The sequence below is a fragment of the Hyalella azteca genome, unplaced genomic scaffold (assembly GCF_000764305.2).
Source record: "Hyalella azteca isolate HAZT.00-mixed unplaced genomic scaffold, Hazt_2.0.2 contig15661, whole genome shotgun sequence".
Taxonomy (NCBI): domain Eukaryota; kingdom Metazoa; phylum Arthropoda; class Malacostraca; order Amphipoda; family Hyalellidae; genus Hyalella; species Hyalella azteca.
The window spans coordinates 513,934-535,656 of record NW_025945503.1 but is presented as its reverse complement, the minus strand read 5'-3'; the positions used below and the strand labels follow the sequence as shown (position 1 = coordinate 535,656).

At 36.1% G+C, this 21,723-nt stretch overlaps 2 protein-coding genes across 2 annotated transcripts; both read left to right on the top strand.

Moving 5' to 3' along the window:
- Window positions 1–736: 736 nt before the first annotated feature.
- On the top strand, window positions 737–10,239 carry LOC108674808. The gene is made up of 11 exons (XM_018162781.2): window positions 737–794; window positions 1,821–1,920; window positions 2,545–2,638; window positions 3,166–3,497; window positions 3,825–3,947; window positions 4,446–4,718; window positions 5,123–5,398; window positions 5,740–6,293; window positions 6,874–7,006; window positions 8,323–8,468; window positions 9,636–10,239. Exons 2-11 carry the CDS (start codon window positions 1,821–1,823, stop codon window positions 9,801–9,803), a joined length of 2,199 nt encoding a protein of 732 aa, XP_018018270.1. The 5' UTR covers window positions 737–794; the 3' UTR covers window positions 9,804–10,239.
- Window positions 10,240–10,308: 69 nt separating this feature from the next.
- Window positions 10,309–21,092, top strand: LOC108674809 (rRNA methyltransferase 3, mitochondrial-like). Its single transcript, XM_018162782.2, has 7 exons — window positions 10,309–11,797; window positions 16,082–16,334; window positions 17,362–17,497; window positions 17,972–18,243; window positions 18,508–18,587; window positions 19,089–19,209; window positions 19,983–21,092. The coding sequence occupies exons 1-7, from the start codon at window positions 11,684–11,686 to the stop codon at window positions 20,750–20,752; spliced, it is 1,746 nt and encodes a 581-aa protein (XP_018018271.1). The 5' UTR covers window positions 10,309–11,683; the 3' UTR covers window positions 20,753–21,092.
- Window positions 21,093–21,723: the final 631 nt, after the last annotated feature.

Here is a 21,723-nt window from a genome sequence, read left to right as displayed (position 1 = left end):
AATAAATCTTCCTGAGTGTATATTATTTCAGAATTGACACGTTTCATTTAAGTGATTCCTCCTTCGCTCATAATTTTAGCAGAATGTTTTGCATTTACTTCTCGCGCATGTTTCACTTTTCTACAGTATATCAGCTTAATTAAATTACACGAACATTTCTAGTTCAAATTTATTTTATCATATTATTATGGCAATTTTAAAGAGTTGACTGAATCAAATTTGAAATTTATCCCTCATTTTCCACTATAAATAAATTAGTCGGCTCGTATTCAAATGTAAAGTTAACCTTATCGTCCCTGCATTTTTTAGTTTAATTCATTATAATTTGTTTATAGCGTTCCGGCCATGTGTTCTAACCCTATAGTCTCACCCCGAACTGATTGACCGATGGCTTGGGGAAAACTGCGGTCAACCGCATGCCGCACTCTGGCGCTCGACGGACTGCAGTAACTCGGCGTCCGGTGCCCGGATCACACCCAAGCTTAATTGTAGGAATCAAATTCTTGAATTTATCAATAATTTGTGTAATTAGACTAAATTACATAGATACATACATAAGAATTTATAAGACTCTTGAAACTGCCTCAGCAACTTATGACGTCGGTGGGAGATTTCACGTCTATTTATTTACTTAAATTTGTTCATTAATTAATTTCACTTTTCGAAATGATAGACCTTTCTTGTCATTATTTAAAACTGGTGCTTTTTAAAAGCTAATGTTTTTCTGTGTTCAACGTTCATTTATAGAAGCAAGAAGCAGTTTCCTCTCGCAAGCCTTCGCTGCAACTTCAAACGTAAGAGTTTGTCCTTCAACTGGAAACTAAATCTTGTAATGTACATTAGCACATGCTATGTATTTTTATACGCTAGTAATTCAAATTATAATTCTCTACTGTTTAATTAAGTATAAGATCGATAAGCTTTTGATCGTACAGTCAAATTATTTCTATTTTCTTTTCAACCATTAACGTAATGTACGATGCTTGATTTCATTAATTTAATGACAGTTTTCATATTATTCAGGAATTTAGAGATTTCTTAGTAAATTTCTGCGTGCTAAAAGGGAAGAACTTTCTTTCTTCTGAATTACAAAAATCATGTCATTTGACTGAAAATTTTCATTTCGAAACACGTGAACAGTTTTTAAACGTAAACGGAAAAAATATCTGAATAATATTATTATTACTCTTATTATTAGAGAATATTATTAACTTCCCAGCAATTCAAAAATTCTGTTCTCATTATCATTTATGACGGATCATAACTTCACCGCTTCTTATGAGAAATTAGATGCTCCTATGTTCGTTGTTTTTAGGTTTAAATCGCTGTTAACGCGTACTTTTCACTCGATTATTTTACTTTTATTCGCCTCATTAAAAATTGCAGTAGCCAACAGATTCATTGATTCACTTCGCATAATTCTGGTCGAGTATTCATTAATACGCACTAATTGACTTTTCATTTGAACTGTGACCGCCACAGATGCTCTATCACAATTCATCATTAGCTCATTAGATATTAATTAGATTTTTAATTGAATCGTGACCGTCACAGATTCTTGTCCCTCATTCATCATTAGATTATCGGACATTTATCATTTTTTAATTAAAATTGACCACCGCAAATGCTTGCATCACATTCATTAGATAATTATTTAGCTGTTTAATTGAACCGTAACGGTCACAGATGTTCGTCCCTCGTTCATCATTAGATTATCGGACATTTATCAATTTTATTCAATTAAAATTGACCACCGCAAATGCTTGCATCACATTCATTAGATAATTATTTAGTTTTTAATTGAACCGTAACGGTCACAGATGTTCGTTCGTCTGACGTCACTCAGCCTGACGCTACCGATTGTGCTGCTTGCCGCACTGCTGACCGTGACAGGTCAATGCTCGCCGCTCGGGACCGTGGGTTCGTGATCATGGATAAGAAACCAGTATAGAGTAACCAATAAGCGCATGATTTTTATGAGTTATTTATTATGATATTGCTCGGCAAAATTTGCAGGGGCTGGATGGAAAATTTTGAGAGTGAAAAATTATGTTAGCAATTGCTGTACAGATTTTTTTAAGGTATACAGGATGTTAAAGTGAAATTGTTTAGTACATGACTTCCACGCTTTCTAGGTGCATCATCTTATAAACTTTAAGGCGGAACGAAGTTATTTATTTATCTATTTATTATCTATTTATTATCTTATCAGGTACGATAGATCAATGAATAGTATATTATAGATATCAACTATCAGTCCATTACTCAATCATCTAATTCAAATATAATCCACCCGTTCTACACCTTGAATTCTTGATGATGTTATATTATTTTCATCTAGAGAAATGAGTTAGATTTGTCCAAATTGCGATGCATTTGGACAAATTTTACCCTTGTGTGAGTGATCCTTACCGAATTTTTCTCGGCAAAAAGACATATAAAATTTACATGAGGAATGTGTGTCACTAGTAGTGCAATGTGGCCAATTCATTTATTAGTGTGAATAGGCTTTATTTTTTTTTTCATCCAATCCTCTAACCACAGACTGGCGATACCCTGACCCCGCGGTGCAGGCATCGCTGCCGTGTTCGACGAGCGGAATTTTCGCACATCCGGTTTTCTGTAACTGGTTTTACAGGTGAAGATTTTTGTTCATTCGCTCCTGCGTAAAAGTGATGAATTCTCGGGGCATGAATGGAAATGAAAAACATTGGAGAAATCTGTGAGCAAACGACGCAAAAATGAACCCGATTTCTTTTGCGTCTATTTCTGTCCATAAAGATTTAGAGAATGCAAAGGAAATCTAATCGTGGACTTGCATTAGGTTTTTATAGTGTATTCAAAATGATTCAAGATTTATTAGGACGTTATCGTAAAGTTCTCTTTCAACTATTATTTCTTTTTTTAATATTTATAATATTTTTATTTGTCCATACACGAATACTGTGATATCCAATATATATTAGCACCAAGCAACCACTGCTTTTTACTCAACGTGCAGGCATGCCTTACGTTTAAATATGAAATAACAGTGAAAACCCTGCAGTCGTTGGCTTATTCGTTCGTTATTTTCGTTGGCCCAGCTTGGCCTATTTTTTAGTGCCAACACTAATATACACTAATAAAATAAATATACACTACGGTTGATTTTCACGTTCATTGCAGATGTTTTGATTTGCATGGACACGGCCACTTCAACAAGGTATATTTTATGTGCAACCCGGGATCAGAGTTCAATCAGACTTCAGAAGCGTGCGTACCTCACGGCCAAAGAACTTCATGTATCTACTACAATTCTCGATTGTGGCCACAATTTAACATATCTCAGTCTACGGGATTTTCTCCTGCTCTTCCAGTATCCACACTTCCATCTACAGGAACTGAAACTGGTCCTGGTAGTCAGATAGCTTCTCACGACGAAGGATATCAGGACCAGTGCTATATATCGGAGAACTCGTGTCAAACGAAACTTATTTGTCCACCAGTCAGTGAACCGCGTAAGTATTTTTTTTAAACTCGAGCAGGTTTTCGTTAATTTAGAAAAATAAATATTTTTTTTTTATAATTCTAGATTTATAATGCAGTTCAAAATTGAACGGAATATAATAGGAAAGATTTTGAAAGTATTTATACTACAATTTTGGAAAGGATTTCAAAATTTTACAGGATGCGATCAAAATTTTTTTCATGCTATACAGAAATGCAGAAACTTCTACTTCTTAAAAAAATGTAAGCGCTTTTATTATTTAGGTCCATATAGGAAGTAAAACATTTAATGGAACTCTATTAAAAAAGAAGAAGTAATTTTAAAATAATTTCGCCAGGCATCCACCAGGCGTTCGTCACCAAGGCATGTCTGGGCGCCTCCCGAACTTGCAGCGGCATCACGTCGCCCGCTTGTCCCGTCGGCTCGTTTTGGGATGGCGTCGAGTTGGCCTGCTTGCCTAGTACGAGTTATGCATAAAATTACCGAAAATACATGGGCCCCAGACCACGCTGTGTAGTTAATTAAATTCTTATTTATTAATCACCTGCTGTAGTTCAACTTATTGTGTAGGTGTAGTCTGCCCTAACCGTTGGAAAGATGCCATCGCATTAATGGAGGCCAATTGGTAATGTCGCACCGATCAATAATAGAAAAGAATAGAATAGAAATGTCGGCGCTGAAGAAGTAGGCCCATGACCTGTTGCCGATTCTTGTACTTTTCGTGACTTGATTCACAAGGGATCCGGCCTTTTTAACCCGATCTTTCCATAACTGACGATTGATTGAGATAGCAGCTGGTCTTATTGCCTGGTCCGTAATTTGCTAGGCATTTTAAGACTGAACATATACTCCTGCATCGCTTCGTCTAAGTCTGTTATTGAAGGCGTTCATACTCGGAGCGTCAACTAGCTCGTTGTTGTTGTTGTTGTTTTGTTTTTAACCACGTTGCCTTTTGCAGTGTCGTACCTATGCGACGACCCAACGCCTCCTCCGCCGCTGCCAGACGCGTCACAAGTCCAAATCGAGTGTGAGGCGCGTCTGGCAGGGACGCCTCAGGAGTGTCATGACGCCATAACGTGTCCTTTGGAGGGAGGTGCTTTAGTCCTCGCACGGAGCTGTAGAGCGCCGAGAAGGGCTTGCCAGATCAGAAATGATGCTGGAACTCGGCGCGATGTGACAATGTGCCCGTTTTATGATATGCTGGCTCAACGATGCCAGTATTCACCCATTGGTGAGTTGGCTCATCAGGGTGACAGCGTTCAAGTTATTCAAGTTAAAATAAATTAAAAAAAAAACAAAACTCTGGAATAAAAGAACCAATTTTATGGCTTACTCGAAAGTGAATTCTGTTTTTGAGCGGCTGTTCGTAGACGATTCAAGATAGTTAAAATTTTGCAATGCGTATTCATTTAAAGACTTGTGCCCTAATATTTGATGAAGTTCGGTCCATTCACGATGGCTTCTATCATAGTGACGAGAATACATTTGAAGATGCTTAGCATATCAGTTCCAAATCTATGTTATAAACAGAAGTCCTGTACTACTGTAAAATATTCTTGCAAACAATTTTGAAGCCTAGGAGATGGTTGCTTGTAATAATTCATATGAATTAGTTTCAAAATTTCCTATTTGCAGAAAGCCTGTCTGGATGCCAGAAGTACAATGGTAACTTGCGGCTCTCCGTGTCCCACTGCTCGCATGTCAAGAAGATTTGTCGAGTTTACACCTCATGCGAGACTGGCTTGAAGTTCGTCGGGTGCAGCCACTACTATTACTGCGAGAGCGCACTGTACCGCTTCAACCAGGCATTTCAACGACAGTACTGCAGACATTTCAATGTTCCATACGCGGAGACCCCTGACGTTCAAACTTGCCTGCCGTACCAAGTAGACCCATCACAGCTTGGCTCAGGTAAACTTGATATTTAAATTTCGTAAATTAATTCAATTCAAATTTTATAACTAATTCAATCTTCATAATCGGTATCATTTTACTATCTACGGCCAAGGATATGTTACGACGACATAGTTGTAGACTCTATGATATCTTATTTCTTTACAGTGAATTTTCGTACATATACATCGGGTTTATGCTCCCATAACTTAATTTGTGCATGAAGTTTGAATTATGTGTAACATCAAAGAATTTAAGCCATTGAACGTAATTCTTCGTGGAAATCTTTAACTATAAACGTTTACTTAAATCTCTCTTACTATTGCATACTTCTAATCTCATCTCAACTTTTCTACTAGGATACGAGTTGGAGCAAACCACTTGCATATCTACTGGTAAGAGTGCAATGGTCAGAACCGAGACGGACTTGTCCCATCCTCAAAATGTTCCAATTTCTTCACCGGACCAAAACATTAACCAAACGTCTATCAACGACCTAAACTTCTATTACCCATTCCCAAACCTAACAGAAGTCTTTAACACAGATGCTCAGAACAACGACCACATTACCTTGCTCGCGGACCATCAAGTTTTTCAGCAGCCTATATTTAGCTCTAATTTCGATTATCACACTCAATCGGCTGGACTCCCTTCAATGTCAGACAGGAGTAGGTCACAAGTATCGGGCATGTCTTTTCCTGATACAAAACATCGTCCAGGAAACGAACATTTCAAGCCTGAACGCAACGTTACCAGTCCGCAGTTCATTTTGTATCCGCCAGATTCTGCCGTCAGAAACGAAACTTCACCTAAAATAAAATGTCGCACTGCAGGTGAAATCCTCACTCCCAAGGACGAAGAAAGGCTGCAGTGCAGAAATAGACATATTTGTGACGCTGCCGGCAACCTGTTGGTGAGCTGCCATGAATATAATATGTAAGCTGATTCCAGCTGCTGGTGCCATGACGTAACGATTAATGGTGAACTGATATATACAATAATTATATCGGTGAGCTTATATTCACGCCACAAAAAAATGTAAAAAATAAATATACAAATGAAAAATTTTTATGACAATGATATGAAATTTGCTTGAACTTTATGAAATTGATATATACAATCCTTACAGAGCTCACCAACATTTGATAATGCCAATCTTTAAAAAATTAGTTGTTTACTTATCCATGTTCGTTTCCTTTGATGACACCAAATTCTCTAGTCTGAATAGTCATCTCGCTCCTTTTCCCTCAGCTACCAACACGGTTCTTATTATCTGTTGCCATCGATCGTGGCTTTTTCCACGAAGCACGATAAATTTACTTAATATTGTAATTCTTTTTCCTAGAACTTCGATATTAAGAGTTAAGTTATAAGTTTTTCGAGTAGACGTCAGTGTTGGGGTGCCAAACGTACGTTAAGTGCGTGGACAAGGCGGGAAGGTTGATGGCTCACGACAGGACGAACGACCAATGCCATTATAAGTTTTTCAATAGATCACCGTGTTGGGGTGCCAGACGTACGTTGAGTGCGTGGACAAGGCGGGAAGGTTGATGGCTCACAACAGGACGTGCGACCAGGGCCTGTTTTACGTGCTTCAAGAGGCGCGATGTCTGGGGGCTCATCACTGTGAGTAATATTGCCTGAATACGTACAGTAAATAATTAATTGTAAGTAATGTTGTTAGATAATTTTGCCTGGAGACAATAGATAATAAAATTTAGTAATGTAGCTAAATGGTTTTGCCTGCATGGAGACTATAAGTAATTAATGGTATGTAATGTTGCAATATAATTTTGCCCGGAGACAAGAAGTAATTAATCGTATCTAATGTTAAAATAATTTTGCCGGGATACATTTGGTAAATTAAGTCTGAGAAATGTTGCTAAATATTCTATTTAAAAAATAATGTAAGTAAGTAAGTTTCGAAGTAATAATATAATTGTAAGTAATATTGTTGGGAGTATTGCGAGGTGCTCGAGCAGGTATTTTGCCCCCAAATATTGTGAATTGTTTTTCTCATTAGAACAAAGTTGATAAATTAGGGTAACAATTTCCCATGAAGATTTAACGGCTTTTACACTACTAATGCTAATACATTGTATGCTAAAAATGCTCAACTGCCCAAACGTTTTCTCTAGGCAATTTTCGAATTATCATATGGATGAAGTTAGCTGCTAATTTATAATTTGGCGTCTCGTCAGCAAATTTCCTGTTTGCATCGTATCGGAGAAAACATCTTATATATTTTGTGAATTCGTTAATAATATCTGCGGACAGCACACAGTGAAATATATGGGTGAAATTGTTCATATTATAACGCACCTTGAGTGCGTAACCCTGATACGGCATTTTGTTGAGTCAAACTGCCTCAGATGACCCACACGCAAGGACAAAAGACGTATTGCTGTTAGGACAATGTCTCAATAATTTCTTTGAGTGCACCATTAAAATTTTCCTAAATATCGGTTATTGAGTCCCTGTTGGAATTCTCATGAATGTTCTAACTCGTTGATATTTTAATCGAAATTGGCATGCATGACTGTGTATTGTGCGATTCGGCCGTAGACAATAAAGAATATTTTTAACAATCGTATAGTATGGTTGTAGATAATTAGAAGATTGTAAACAATCGTAGAGTGTGGTTGTAGATAATTAGAAGATTGTAAACAATCGTAGAGTATGGTTGTAGATAATTAGGAATATTGTAAACAATCGTAGAGTATGGTTGTAGATAATTAGGAATATTGCAAACAATCGTAGAGTATGGTTGTAGATAATTGGGAATATTATAAACAATCATATAATGTGGTTGTAGATAATTAGGAATATTGTAAACAATCGTATAATGTGGTTGTAGATAATTAGGAATATTGTAAACAATCGTAGAGTATGGTTGTAGATAATTAGGAATATTGCAAACAAACGCTCATACCGTGGCCCAGATGGTGGAGTGCCGTGCGATGACAGTGCCTCCCCAGTGCCATCAGGGTGCCAGCACGAGGCTCAAGTTGTGCCGCTACCGCCGCCCCTGAGGGCGCTCTACTGCGTTACACCTCCGCCCTGCCCTGGTGCTCCAGCCATTAAGCAGGTAAGAGATCACTAAGGAAACGTGAATTAATTACAAGTTTTGATAATTGATTAAAATTGGAATATATTACGAATAAAACAGCTGATGTTTGACGAGTTAGCGATGCAATTTTCTACAAGAATTGCTAACGCATTTCTCGCTAGATACCTATAGATATTATTGAAGTGAAAAAATGGGAAGAATTTTAATGAAAATTTAATTAACATTTATAAGCCTATATACTCTAGGTGCGATACAATTGGCTCAAGTCTTATGATCATTTACATTTATAGTGGCATTTAACTCAAAATTCACTGTGGACATAATATAATATAAATAAGATATCACCGGAGTCGTGATAAGGCACAATAAAATTACAGAAGTCTATTCATTTATTAGTGGAGATGACATTAGCCCATCTAATAAGATTTTGACTGTCGTATCTGAATTCTGAATCCTCATTCATCGCCAGGAAGCTGACAAAGGTCGCATCACTACCATTAAAATTCATGACGAATAAACATGCATTCAGATGGAAAGTATTTGAAACGAAGTTCAAACTATAAAACTAAAAAATATAACTCAGTACTCACTGCAGTGAGTGACAGAGAGCGCATTTTCTAGTCAACGAAAACTTGAGGTCACGGACGGACGGACGGACGGACAGACGGACGGACGGACAGACGGACAGACAGACAGACGGACATGGCGAGCACAATAATGCATTTTTTCTATAAATGAGAAAATGCGCTAAAAAACTGACTCTCGACTGCCTATTCGAATAACTAGGCCATTTTAGAATAAACTAGAACTAAACTCAGTGTTTTTGCACTTCATTACTATTCACTTCATAGTTTTCGCTTCATAGTTTTGCACATCATTGCTTTACACTTATTGCTTTGCACTGCACTGCATTGCTTTGCACTGCACTGCATTGCTTTACACTTATTGCTTTGCACTGCACTGCATTTCTTTGCACTGCACTGCATTTCTTTGCATTTTATTAATATGCACTTCATTACTACGCACTAATTTCCTTTACATTCCATTACTCCGCACTTTATTGCTTTGCACTTTATTAATTTACATTTTATTATCTTACACCTCATTACTTTACACTTTATTAACGTGTACTTCACTACCATTTACTTTATTTACCTTACAAATGCAAATTCTGGCACCGCACAGAACGAGTCACCGGTGCTATGCTCCTCGTATCACCGATGCCAGCGCAGCAACTCACAGCAGACCGAGCTCTCTTTGGTGCTTGAGTCTTGCCCTCCACCGACGATGTTTAGTGAACTGATCGGCGAGTGCGTTAATCCCTTCAACTCTATTGACCTCATCTGCCAGTGAATTATGCATTCATATGTTTGATCCGTAACATTAAAAATTTGCTGTGGGAAGTTGCACAATTCGTGGCCTTTTAAATTTGCTGTTGGAAGTTGTATGATTCATAGTTTTTAGAAATGTGCAATGGGAAATTGTATGATTCGTAGTCTTTAGAAGTGTGCAGTGGGAAATCGTATGATTGGTAGAATTAAAAATGTGGTGTGGGAAGTTGCAGAATTCGTGGCCTTTTAATTTTGCTGTGCGAAGTTGTATGATTCGTGGTCTTTAGAAGTGTGCAGTGGGAAATCGTATGATTCGTAGACTTAGAAATGTGCTCTGGGAATTTGTGGGATTTGTAGCCTCATTAGTGTGATTTCGAAAGTTTTGTTGTTATATAGGTTTGGATAATATTTGGCAGGGTGGCCCAGTGGTTACAGTTCAGAGTACCAGGATTATAGCAGAGAGGCGCGGGGTCCACCCCAGATCTGTGACAGTTTCTGGTCAGAATCGGCACAGAGGCCGAGCGGTCGAGCACAGCAGAATTGGAGCAGTGAGTTGCGTGTTCCAGACCGCAACATGCGGTGAATGTTCTGCATTGGTAAGAATCGGCGCCAGGTATAATGGCCTAAACGATGAAACTGCCATATATTTAGCCACTATAATGAATTTAATTGTGAAGAAATCTTTCAATATATTTTAAGGTATAAAGTGTTTATTGCAAGCATTGGCATAACTAGCTTTTAAGAATATGGAGACTAGAAAAATAGGTATTGTTGAATATTTAAATTTAGCGTTATTGTTGGCCATTTGCAAGTTCTAATGTTGATCATTGTCTTTATGTGTTTTATGTCGATTGTATGAATAGCTTCAATTTCCTTACTTTTACGAGTCAAAACGTGTGTTTAGAGAATACATTTGACTTTACAGTATTAATTTGGCTTGTATGACTTAGTAATTATTTTTTCATGTTTAACGACGTTTCATGTTCATATTTTTGTGGAATTGTCTTGACATCTTTATTGATTGCACCGCAAAGTTGAGAAGAACTGCGATGGAAAAAACGTTTTGTCTCATTCATGAAAAATATCTCCTTTAGCAAGCAGCCAGAGTTCTCACTGTGTTGAAACTTGTTTCCATTACTTTATAAACCTTTCTTTAAAGTAACCGGTGTACTTCTAACGCCTGCGGTAGAAAGTGTTCAGATAATTACTTATTGGAACTTTTTAATTTAATTTAGCTAATTATTTGAAATCTAAATCTATAAGAATTATAATACTTTTTTTCGTTGCTCATTTTACATTGAAACGAAAGGGAATGGTTACGATAGTGATGGAAGGGATTGGATTCCGTAATTGCAAGAACTAACAAGTTGGGGCAACGCCGGGCAAATATGCTAATAACGCCAATTCAAATTGAAAATCAATTATGCTATGAACTGAAAAATTGCGCCAAACTCGCGAGTGCGTTTGAGTCCATTTGCGAGTTGTCAGTGAGTTTGATAAATTTAGATTAGGTGTTTAATGTATACCCTACGAATACAGATGGAACCCTTAATGAAATTTTCTATGTAGTCATTATTCAGTCATCATTGTCGATGAAGGAAAGAGAATTCATTCTATTTTAAGATCTGCAGCTACAAATCCGACTTCCAAGATACGAGTTACTTGAATCACATATTCGGATTTTATTATATGTATTCAACTTGAAAAGTAATTTCTGGTAAAAAATTGGAACAAATATTCTAGGATACTCAAGATAAAAAATGTTTTTCAAAATGCGAAAATAATAATATAGAATGTTTGTTTATTCCGCTGTTGCATACCGGTCGTCTGACTCGATTCCGTCCTAAAACCTATTTTGTTGATACGTTTGGAGAAGACAAGCAAGCGCGTAGTAGTCGAATCATGGCTCTTCTGCAAAGACTAAATCCGTGTATAATGGTTTATGCCTCAATAAATGGTATTAAATTCTTTCCACATTCCTCATTGTCATCAACATTGCCTGTCCTGCAGTTACAGGTGAAAAGTTTGTGTAAAAATGAGATTTTTATTTTCTGCCATCGATCATCAATGGCACATGTAGGGATATTGATAATTGATGTAGGCTGAACTCTGAAGCACCGCCCAGCAGATATTCGTATTGCATTTGACTTGCTGGCTGCCTCTTGTAAATAAAAGCCTAATACTGGCCAGAACCAAATTTTTATTAGGGTTTTAATGTTAATCAGGCCAGCAAAGCTATTTTGAATTTGTTAAATTAGTAGTAGAAAATTATAGTTCACTTGTAATTTTGAATTATTTGATGGTTTCTATTTGAAACAGGAACATTAGCCTAAGCTAAAGCTACTTGTATTTGTAAAGTTGTAATTGGGATTTGGGAGTGACATAAAGGCCTAGGTATTCAGAGAGAGTTTCCAATTTTGTATACCTACCTAAATTATTGGTCCATTGCAGGGCTAAAAAAGTCCCATTTTTGTCTGAAATATTGCGGCTCTAATATCATATAATTTTAGTAGGTATGAAATCTCAAGGCTCGATTCGCTCGAATGTCATAAATTTTTGTTTGATTGAAAAATTGCGGTTTGCACTTTGCAAACATAGTATCACTTCATCAAATTTTCAACTTCCACAATCCGCATTGCTTTACTGTTCCCACAAAAATATCCTGCAGAAAAAACATAAACATCGTAATGTAAACAAATCAACTAAACATTTTGTTTTGTTGAAGATCGCGCATAGTTGTGGTCATGTCAAAGCAGTCAGACTGCATTAACACATAACATGTGGACTAAGGACTAAGGGCTCAACTTACAGTAAAGACAAATTTTATTGGTGCCATTTGATTGTTTTGGGGTAAAATTAGAGATTTGTGGTAACACGTGCATGGATAAATGGCTTTTCATGGCCAAGATATGGAATTAATGGCTAGGTGAAATGGAATCACAGCTCAAAGAAATGAAATCACTGCTGGCAAATCCATAAAACCATGGCTCAAAAAATTCAGTCGCGGCTTGCCAAGTAGATATATTCCATGCCTGGTCCATTCACCCATTGGATGCTATTTTAGCAAATTCTGTCATTATTGGCTGCAGCCTGCAGGCTGCTACTAGAATAAATTTTAATATTTTTTATTTATCCTGCCATTAATGATAATCATCTCTATTTTTAGTTTCAATATTAATTTAAACTTTAATAATAATTTAACATCTTGGTTCAACATACAGGTTTTTAAATTTTAAATTATTTAGCTTCCTAACTTGAAACTACAGTCAAACAAAGTAATAGAGGATAGGTAGGGTAAATTGGGACAGTTGTCCCATATTTCTTAGAAATGTTTTAGCAGCTAAACTATGGTAATCAAATTATTGCAAAACTATAAAGAGTACCATAAAGTTCAACATTTTCACAATCTACGTAGCATAAAGGCTTTATGCCACATAGATAGTGATGATGCTAACTTGCTTTATGATAAAGCAAGTTAGAAAATCATATATTTACTACCGTCAACCGGGGCTACTCAGGACAGTCCTCCGACATGGGGTAAAACTGTTAGAGTAGCAAAACTAATTGGAATATTGCAAAACTAAATATAGTGGTGTAAACGTCAACATTTTTCCTATCTATGTAGTACTATAAAGGAAGTTGAAAAATACTACATATACTAGCTTTGAAAAATTCCTGAAAAAAATGGTGAAAAAGCTATTTTGAAAAGTTACTTCTGCTAAGGTCTGTAGCAAAAAAAATATTTGCCATAATAAAAAATTTTACCTACATAAAAGATGTACCCATGTGTCGGCTTGGAAATGTAATTGACAGAATTGTCCTATCTCATTCCAAAAAAATGGCGGCCATTTCTGCATGGCGGGGCTACTCGGGACACCCCCCCAGGGCTATTCGGGACACCCCCAAAAACGCATTTACAGTAGAACCTCAGTTAGCAAAGGCTCCAGTTAAGAAAAAAAATTGATTAAAAACAAAGAATATTTATTACATTTACGTTGCTCAGCGAAAAAATTTCACTAATCAAAAAATTAGTGCATCATCGGTCCTCACAAAATTGTGCATGGAATGTCATATATAGAATTGTGCACCAGGCATCATAGAATGAAAAGTAATTGACCTAAACTATGATTTACATATGATGGTTGTCACTAAAACATTCCTTTCTGTTTCAGGTATGTTTTTCATGATCTTTTTTACTATAGTAAATTTGCTAATTAAAATGATGTGAAATTACGAGCCTTCGTGTAAGCTTACAGATACGAAAAAAATGCTATAAGTCTGCTGATATGAAGCTTGCAGTGGACAAGGTTGTTGTAAATGCTCAATGGCATGTTCATGGATACGGTAATATTGCATCAATAATACGATAATTGCACATCAATAATACGGCAATTACCTAATGTATATGGCAATATCATATCAATAAAGGAAAAACAAGTAAAAATCACAGGAAATGTCATTTATTCTACCTCTACATCATCTACAATGAAAGAGGAGGACTTCAGAGTACTGTTAGTAATGGATGAGTACGCTCTGCATGCTTCAAATGTTTTAAAATTGAGTTTTATTTCAAGTGAAATGAAGTTTTATTCCCATTGTCCCGAGTAGCCCCGACTGACGGGGCTACTCGGGACAATCTTTATTTTGTGTCTGGCACCTTACGAATAGCATATGGAATTTTTTTGACAATGCCATTCGATAGCCCTCGCAAGGAGCTATAAAATGAGCCTAAATTTGTTTATGAAATGTTTCATTGTAAGAAGTTATTAACAGTTATTAACAAAAAAACGATCAAATCTGTCCCAAGTAGCCCCGGTTGACGGTATTACTGTAAACTGCACAGATTGAAAAATTGAGAACATATGTAAATTACTTTCTATGATTTTCCCTGGCTATTTTCATAAATCACAGGCAATAATTTTTTATAATTTCATAAATCACAGGCCATTTTTCTTGCTTATCAATAAAGAAATTGAGGCCATTTTCCAGTTAGATATTTGTTATGCCCATGGCCTGTCTTTTAGGGCTTGGTAGCCTTTGCCTAATTTTTCTGTCAAAATAATATAAATGGCATATTATATCTGAAAATTTTAAAATTCACCTGTGAAATGGTTTTTCCTTACTTTTTTACAACACTTCTCTTTAACTTCACTTCTTGTCTGTCTGTCTGTCTGCTACAAATCTTGTAATCGAAATTTAATACACTTCTACTTATCCTATCGACCTGAAATTTTGCACACTTGTGTAAAGTTGGAGACAATGCATGAATCAAATGTCAAAATAAAAGATTTTAAAAATTAAAAAAAAATAATTTTTTTAATATTAAAAAAATTGAAAAAATAATTTTGCCAGCTACAAATCTTATAACTGATATTTGACACACTTTTACCTGTCTGATTGATCTGAAATTTTGCACACTTGTGTGAAGTCAGAGGCAATGCATGAATCAATTAACAGAATAAATAATTTTGAAAAAATTATATATTAAAAAATTTATATACGTATTAAAAAAAATTGAAAAACTAAATTTTTAATTTGAAAATTAAATGAGAAATTCATTGTACATTTGTGAGATTGGAGACACTGGATTCTTTGGAAGTGTTGTCTTTAAAAATTAATTTTTAAACGCATATTATTTTTCAAATTCATCCAGATGTCCATTCTGGAATATCAGGTGTAATTCAGGGATGGAAAATGACATTTTTGCTAATGTTAGAAGTCATCCATAGGATTTTAAATTATCAACAATGTAACAAAGTGTTTTAGAAAATTGAGATTTTGATATAACCCCAATATATTCAAGTCATGAGCAACAGTGAGCAGTTTTACATTTTTATTACAAGCTACGTCAGAACTTTTAGAGCCATGAGTTTGTAGATGTTGCAGCATTTGAAGCTTTAGTTTGTTGAAACATTTAAAATTTCTAAGAATAATCAACAATTTTTGTTATCATTCAAATAAGAAACCAATGTTTCAAAAAATGGATGACTTGATTCAATGAATTATTATTTTTACTGTACTACAGTGCAAGCTAACACTAAAAAACTTGATTCTATTGAGCTATGGTTTCCTACAAAAATAATATCTAATTTTTTTATAGAAAACCACTCATTTTTAGTGGGCCACATGTGATGCATAATGGTGCATACACAGTGCAGTCAATTTTTTATCAAATAGAATTAATATTTCGTAATTGCATAGTTTTTCACAACAATTTGGTATGTAAGTAGAAGAACTCTTCTCTCGTAAACCTGCTCATTAAATTTCCAATGCTGGACATTAATATAGATTATTTTACAGGCAATCCTTCATGCTCCAATGAAGGATCAACCTTGCAGGTACTACAAAAAATTTCATCGCAGACCCATCAAAATAAATCCTGCCAAACAAGATGAAGGCAAAATATTGCTTGGTGATTATGTAAAGAAAACATCAGCTACCTTCAACAAAGATGTTCTGGAAGAAACCAAGAATTTGAACAAAATTGTGAAAGCCACCTTAGAAGATACTAATCTGGGTAGACTGAAAGATGAAGATCGACTTCTAAACCATGGTAATTGTTGAATTTTTAGAAATTTTATTTAAAACATACGGTAATTGGGATTTTGCAAGAATAAGAATTTTTTATTGTGTGGAGAAATTTTCAAGTTTCAGTGACAATGATTAAAAAATGTTATATCATATACCTACTATATGAACGTATAGTATAAACTATATAACACTATATTACGTGCATGTGAACTGTGAATATTAGTCCTGCATTCACTTTAAACTATATATACCGTTATTGTCTTTGCCTGTAAAAAAAACTGGTCCCGCAGCTAGACGGTTGGGCATATACTAGTATAGGTATATAGCATATACCTATACTAGTATATGCTTAAAGGCCATCTGTGATTAATATTTTAGTTGTTAACTAAAAATTTCAAACCACCCTCTGTACTTGTTCATTTAACCATTTCAATTTGCCATATTGCAGTTGTTTTGTGCGCTAAAAAGTTGAAAAATGCATTTTTAAAATGCATGGATGATTTTTATTGCCTGATAACTTATTGGAGTTAAGAAGGTTCTCAATCATCCATCCAGTGAGTATATGCTCATGTATACGTTTGGGTCGTTGCACATCTGAAGATTCAGATGCTGTGGTTTTCTTTGCTGAGGTTAATGTTGAATTGATGAGAATATCACGAGTCTAGACAGTAAACATCCACACCCAAGAAAACTGTTGCTCCTCCTGAGTGTGAAAGCAGGACCTTTTATATTGTGAGTTTACACATATTAATAATAACTACATGATCATTAAAACAGTTTGAATTTGTAACAACTTTTTCAAAATTGCCTTGTAATTAATAAAAAAGTAACAACATGAAGACGCTTAATGCGTTTTGGTTAAATTGAGTCCCTAGTAAACAACTGTATGCCCAACCTGTAAAATGAGTTTAAGTATAATGAGTTATGTGACAATTGTCCCATTTTTGTTCAAAAGAGAATGCTTTAGCTGTCTTGTCTGTGCATGTAGTTCAGATTTTTGTGGGCTGTTTCTGAAGAATTAAACTTTTATCTCTGTTCTATTATTGCAGATTTTAAAAGTGAACAGAGAAAAGTTCCCAGTGAGGACAACATTGACCGAGAGGTACAACATACAGACCCTGATGTGCAGAAGGCTTTAAAAGCCATAAAATATGTGCCGTTGGAGGAAGCCCCACCTCAGTTTAGGTAGGTATTTCATGATAGGTTTAGGTATTTCCTGATACATAATAATGTGGTCCTGATTCCTGTGGATTTCTAGGAACTCAATCGCAACTACACAAAATGAAAAATTTCCTGTGCATGTATATAATTATTAGACCTACATTTTTTTAGCTTCTTTGATACAAAAAAAATTAGATCAGTACTCACTGCAGACAGTGAGCGCATTATCTCGTCTGTCCGTAACATGAAGTCACGGACGGACGGACATGACGAGCACAATAGCAGAGGTTGTGACCCCTGTGCGCTAAAAAGTGCATAATACAATTAGTACCATCCATTCATGGGAACTATGTATCACTGTTATGCATTTATGCTTTCTCAAGTTATTGCTTGTTTTGTCATTAAGATTACCTACCCCATCTTGCTCTTATTTATATCACCTCTTCGCACAGATGCTTGATTTCCTTGCACTGTATTAATTAGTTGTGTATACAACAGGGTATTAGGATCACACTGCGCTTCACGTAAGCTGCGCCATCGGTACAATGTCGTGTTGTTGGAAGGACACAGACTCCTGCAGGAGGCGATCAGTGCAGGACTCAGCCCCATCTCTGTTATGTACTCCCGCAAGAATCTGCTTCTTAAAATAATGCCCAAGGATATGACAACAGATGAAAAAATAGAACGACTCAGAGCCATGAATGTTTTCTCTACAGCCTACAAGAAAATGTCGACTTGGTCCTCAGTGGTCGCTGGACAGGGCATCATGGGTGAGAAAAAATCGTTTCATTAATCATGAAACGATTCAATCATTAATCGTTTCAATCATTCAATCGTTCAACCATTAATCGTGACAAATGATTTATCTCCACTGAAAATGTTGGTCCTCTTATCAGGTTCCTTGCGTTAACTCTATTTGAAATTCTATGATTTTTTCAATATTTTGATTGCTTAATTTAGAATTTTATGATTGATTATGTAGGGAGATATTATTTTACCAAATTATGTATAATTACAAATGTATTTGCTTTCAGGTGTTTTCAACCTGAGTGATCTATCAGCTGCTTATAAACTGAGACAGCAGCCTCGTGTACAGAAATTCACTGACTCAGTCGTAAGTGATAGGACAGAATTATTTTTAATCTGTTATTTGAACTAGTATCATTTAACCGTAAATATTATTTTTTTGCATCATTTCCTGCTATTAGAGTTTTTAATTAATGTTGAGATTTATAATGAACAGCTGCTCAATCCCAGCAGGCAAATATCATTGAAAAACGTTGGTTACGTGTACATTTCGTTGAAACAAAGTTTAATCAACGTAGTTCAACATTACTGAAACGTGCATTTAATTTAAAAGTTTATTGAAACATTGAATCAACGTTTAACAACCGTTGTATCAACGTTTAACAACCGTTGTATCAACGTTTAACAACCGTTGTATCAACGTTTAACAACAACCGTTGTATCAACGTTTAACAACCATTGCACCAACGTTTAACAATCGTTGCACCAACGTTTAACAACCGTTGTATCAACGTTTAATAGCCGTTGTATCAACGTTTAATAGCCGCGGTTTCATCGTAATTTTCAAATACTCATGATTTTATCACAGCACACGCCTCTGGGTCGGCGGGTAACTCTGGTGCTGGACGCGTTGAGGGAACCTGGCAACGTGGGCGCCTTGATTAGAACTGCTGCTGGGGTGGGAGTTTCGAGGGTCGTCCTCACCAAAGGTGAGTTCTACTAACGGTTCTCTGGCCGGTAAACAAACGTGTGTATCATTTAAAGCAGATTTGGAATTCATAAAATCGGTAATACGCGTAGGTGAGTTCTAAAGGTTCTGGCCGGTAAACAAACGTGTGTATCATTTAAAGCAGATTTGGAATTCATACAATCGGTAATACGCGTAGGTGAGTTCTAACCGTTCTGGCCGGTAAACAAACGTGTGTATCATTTAAAGCAGATTTGGAATTCATACAATCGGTAATAGGCGTACGATTATATGACTGTTCATAATGTTATGGACAATTTTGGAGCTTCAACAATTTAATTTAATTTGGATGGATTAATATGGGAATTAACAGAAAAATTCTAAGTTGATGACTTTGTTGATCACAACTATTCCAAGCAAGTGTAAAAGAAAAGCTATTAAATTTAATATTTATCGTGTATTAACATTACTCTGGTGTGACCACGTGCTGCACGGAATAGATATACGTATAACCCCTAAGATTTAAGAATGCCGTTCTACCAAAAACCCTATAATAATAATTTCTAAATTAATCCTGACGCGATAAGTATTGTTGGTCGACTCTCAAACATCTACCTATGTTTACTGCGCCAGGCTTCATAGCCAAAAACATACATGCACATAAACTTTACCAATAAAGCATAAATTTAAAAAGGTTGGTTGAGTAATTAAGTAATCACATAATAATTAAAGTTTCTCGTGAGCCTATGCTTTCATTATAAGTATAAGCCAAGTTCATCGTTTGTGTGATCCCAGGTTGCTGTGACCCATGGGAAAGCAAGGCTCTGCGCGCCGGCTGTGGCGGACATTTCAGCGTGGAGATACGCGAACGTGTTGCTTGGTCTCGTATTTACACTGCGATGTCGCGGTACCCTTGTGTCTACATCGCGGATGTCGGAAATTCTGACAGAGAACCGCTCACTGACGCAACAATGGACGAAAATGACCGAGTTGCAGGAGGAGACAATGGCAGAAACTATGGAAATGTGAAAGAAGAAAGGAGTGCAGACCGACTGCCGAGACGGGAAAGTCGTATTCACGGTAAAAAGAGTAAGCCAGATTTATCAGTTCGTGAAGATGTCATGAGAAGAGGAGATACCTTGGACGATGAAGATGAAAAGGACGAAGCTGAGGAAGAAAAATTCTTCGGTGATTACATCGAAGTTTCCGAAGATGGTACGGAACACTACATCGATAACTCTTTCTTGGATGAAGAGAATCTTAAAAAGTTCTCCGACGTTAAGCTACCTCAGAAATTGATCCATGATATTAGCTTCTTCTCTCCTAATATTCCCGAATCGCAAGACCTTGTCTTGGTCATTGGCGGTGAAACTGGGCTAAGCAATCATGCTAAAAAGTTTGCACTTGATAACCTAGGCGAACAAGTTAGCATTCCTCTGCATAACTCCGTTGACAGCCTCAACACGAGCGTTGCTAGTGGCATTATTCTGTACGAAATGTGGAAGCAGCTTCAAGACGCATGTATTCTCGGCGATAAAATCGATATTGAGAAATCTAATCCTTGAATAATGAGTGACCTTATTGCCAAAATTTAGCTCAACAAAATTGTATTAACCGTGCTGGTATTGTATTGTAAAATAAAAAACTCACTGATTTTATTGGCGAGATTTCATTATTTAAATGAGTATAATGTTACTATCTTAATTCCAATTCATTTGGCAACATTCGGTTAGTTTTTCCCACGCGATTACGCGAAATGTTCTCAGAAACGCGAAAAATTACCAAAAATAAAATTGTTACAACGAGAAAGTTGGCTCACATTTTGAGTGATGTTGACTTGCGCTCTGTGATGAATTTTGTACACACTTCCTATTTTGTATAATGTCAATATAATCCTTGCAGTCATCTCAGTTTTTTAATCAATAATCAATTGGCATCGACTCTTTGAACGTTAGTAACTTTGGACCACAGCACCATGTGGTCCAAAACAAATGCATAACGTAAATATCAGTAAATGAATAATGTCCCTTCATAGGAAGCATTCAATTCGATTGAATGAATTCAACTGTTACTTATTGAAACTTGAATTTGAATTGTCTGATTTTCATCACTTGGTTGTTTTACGAGTGTCAAATGGTCATTTTAGGATTTTACTGGCGTATTTTTATCATTTACTGCCATATTTTTGTTACAAAAATCTAGGCCTTGATTCATTCAACGCAGGGAGCGTTGCTTTGCAACGCCTTGGGAACTGATGAGCCCACGTGCCCCAGTCAATTGCTAAGAACTTCCAGTCAATCCTGTAAACAATTATAAATTAGATAGTATTCACATTTAATAACGACAAGATACCTTCAATCTCTAAAAACCCTTCATTGATGCCGTCAGTTATGGTGATTTGGATGAATCTTCCGGTATAATAATTTAAATCTCTCCTGTATACGATTTTTAATATTGTGTAAAATGTCAAAATTTGTAATGATGGCCCATAATTATTCAACTCCTGTGATTTCTGTATGATGAAAATCCAGTTTTA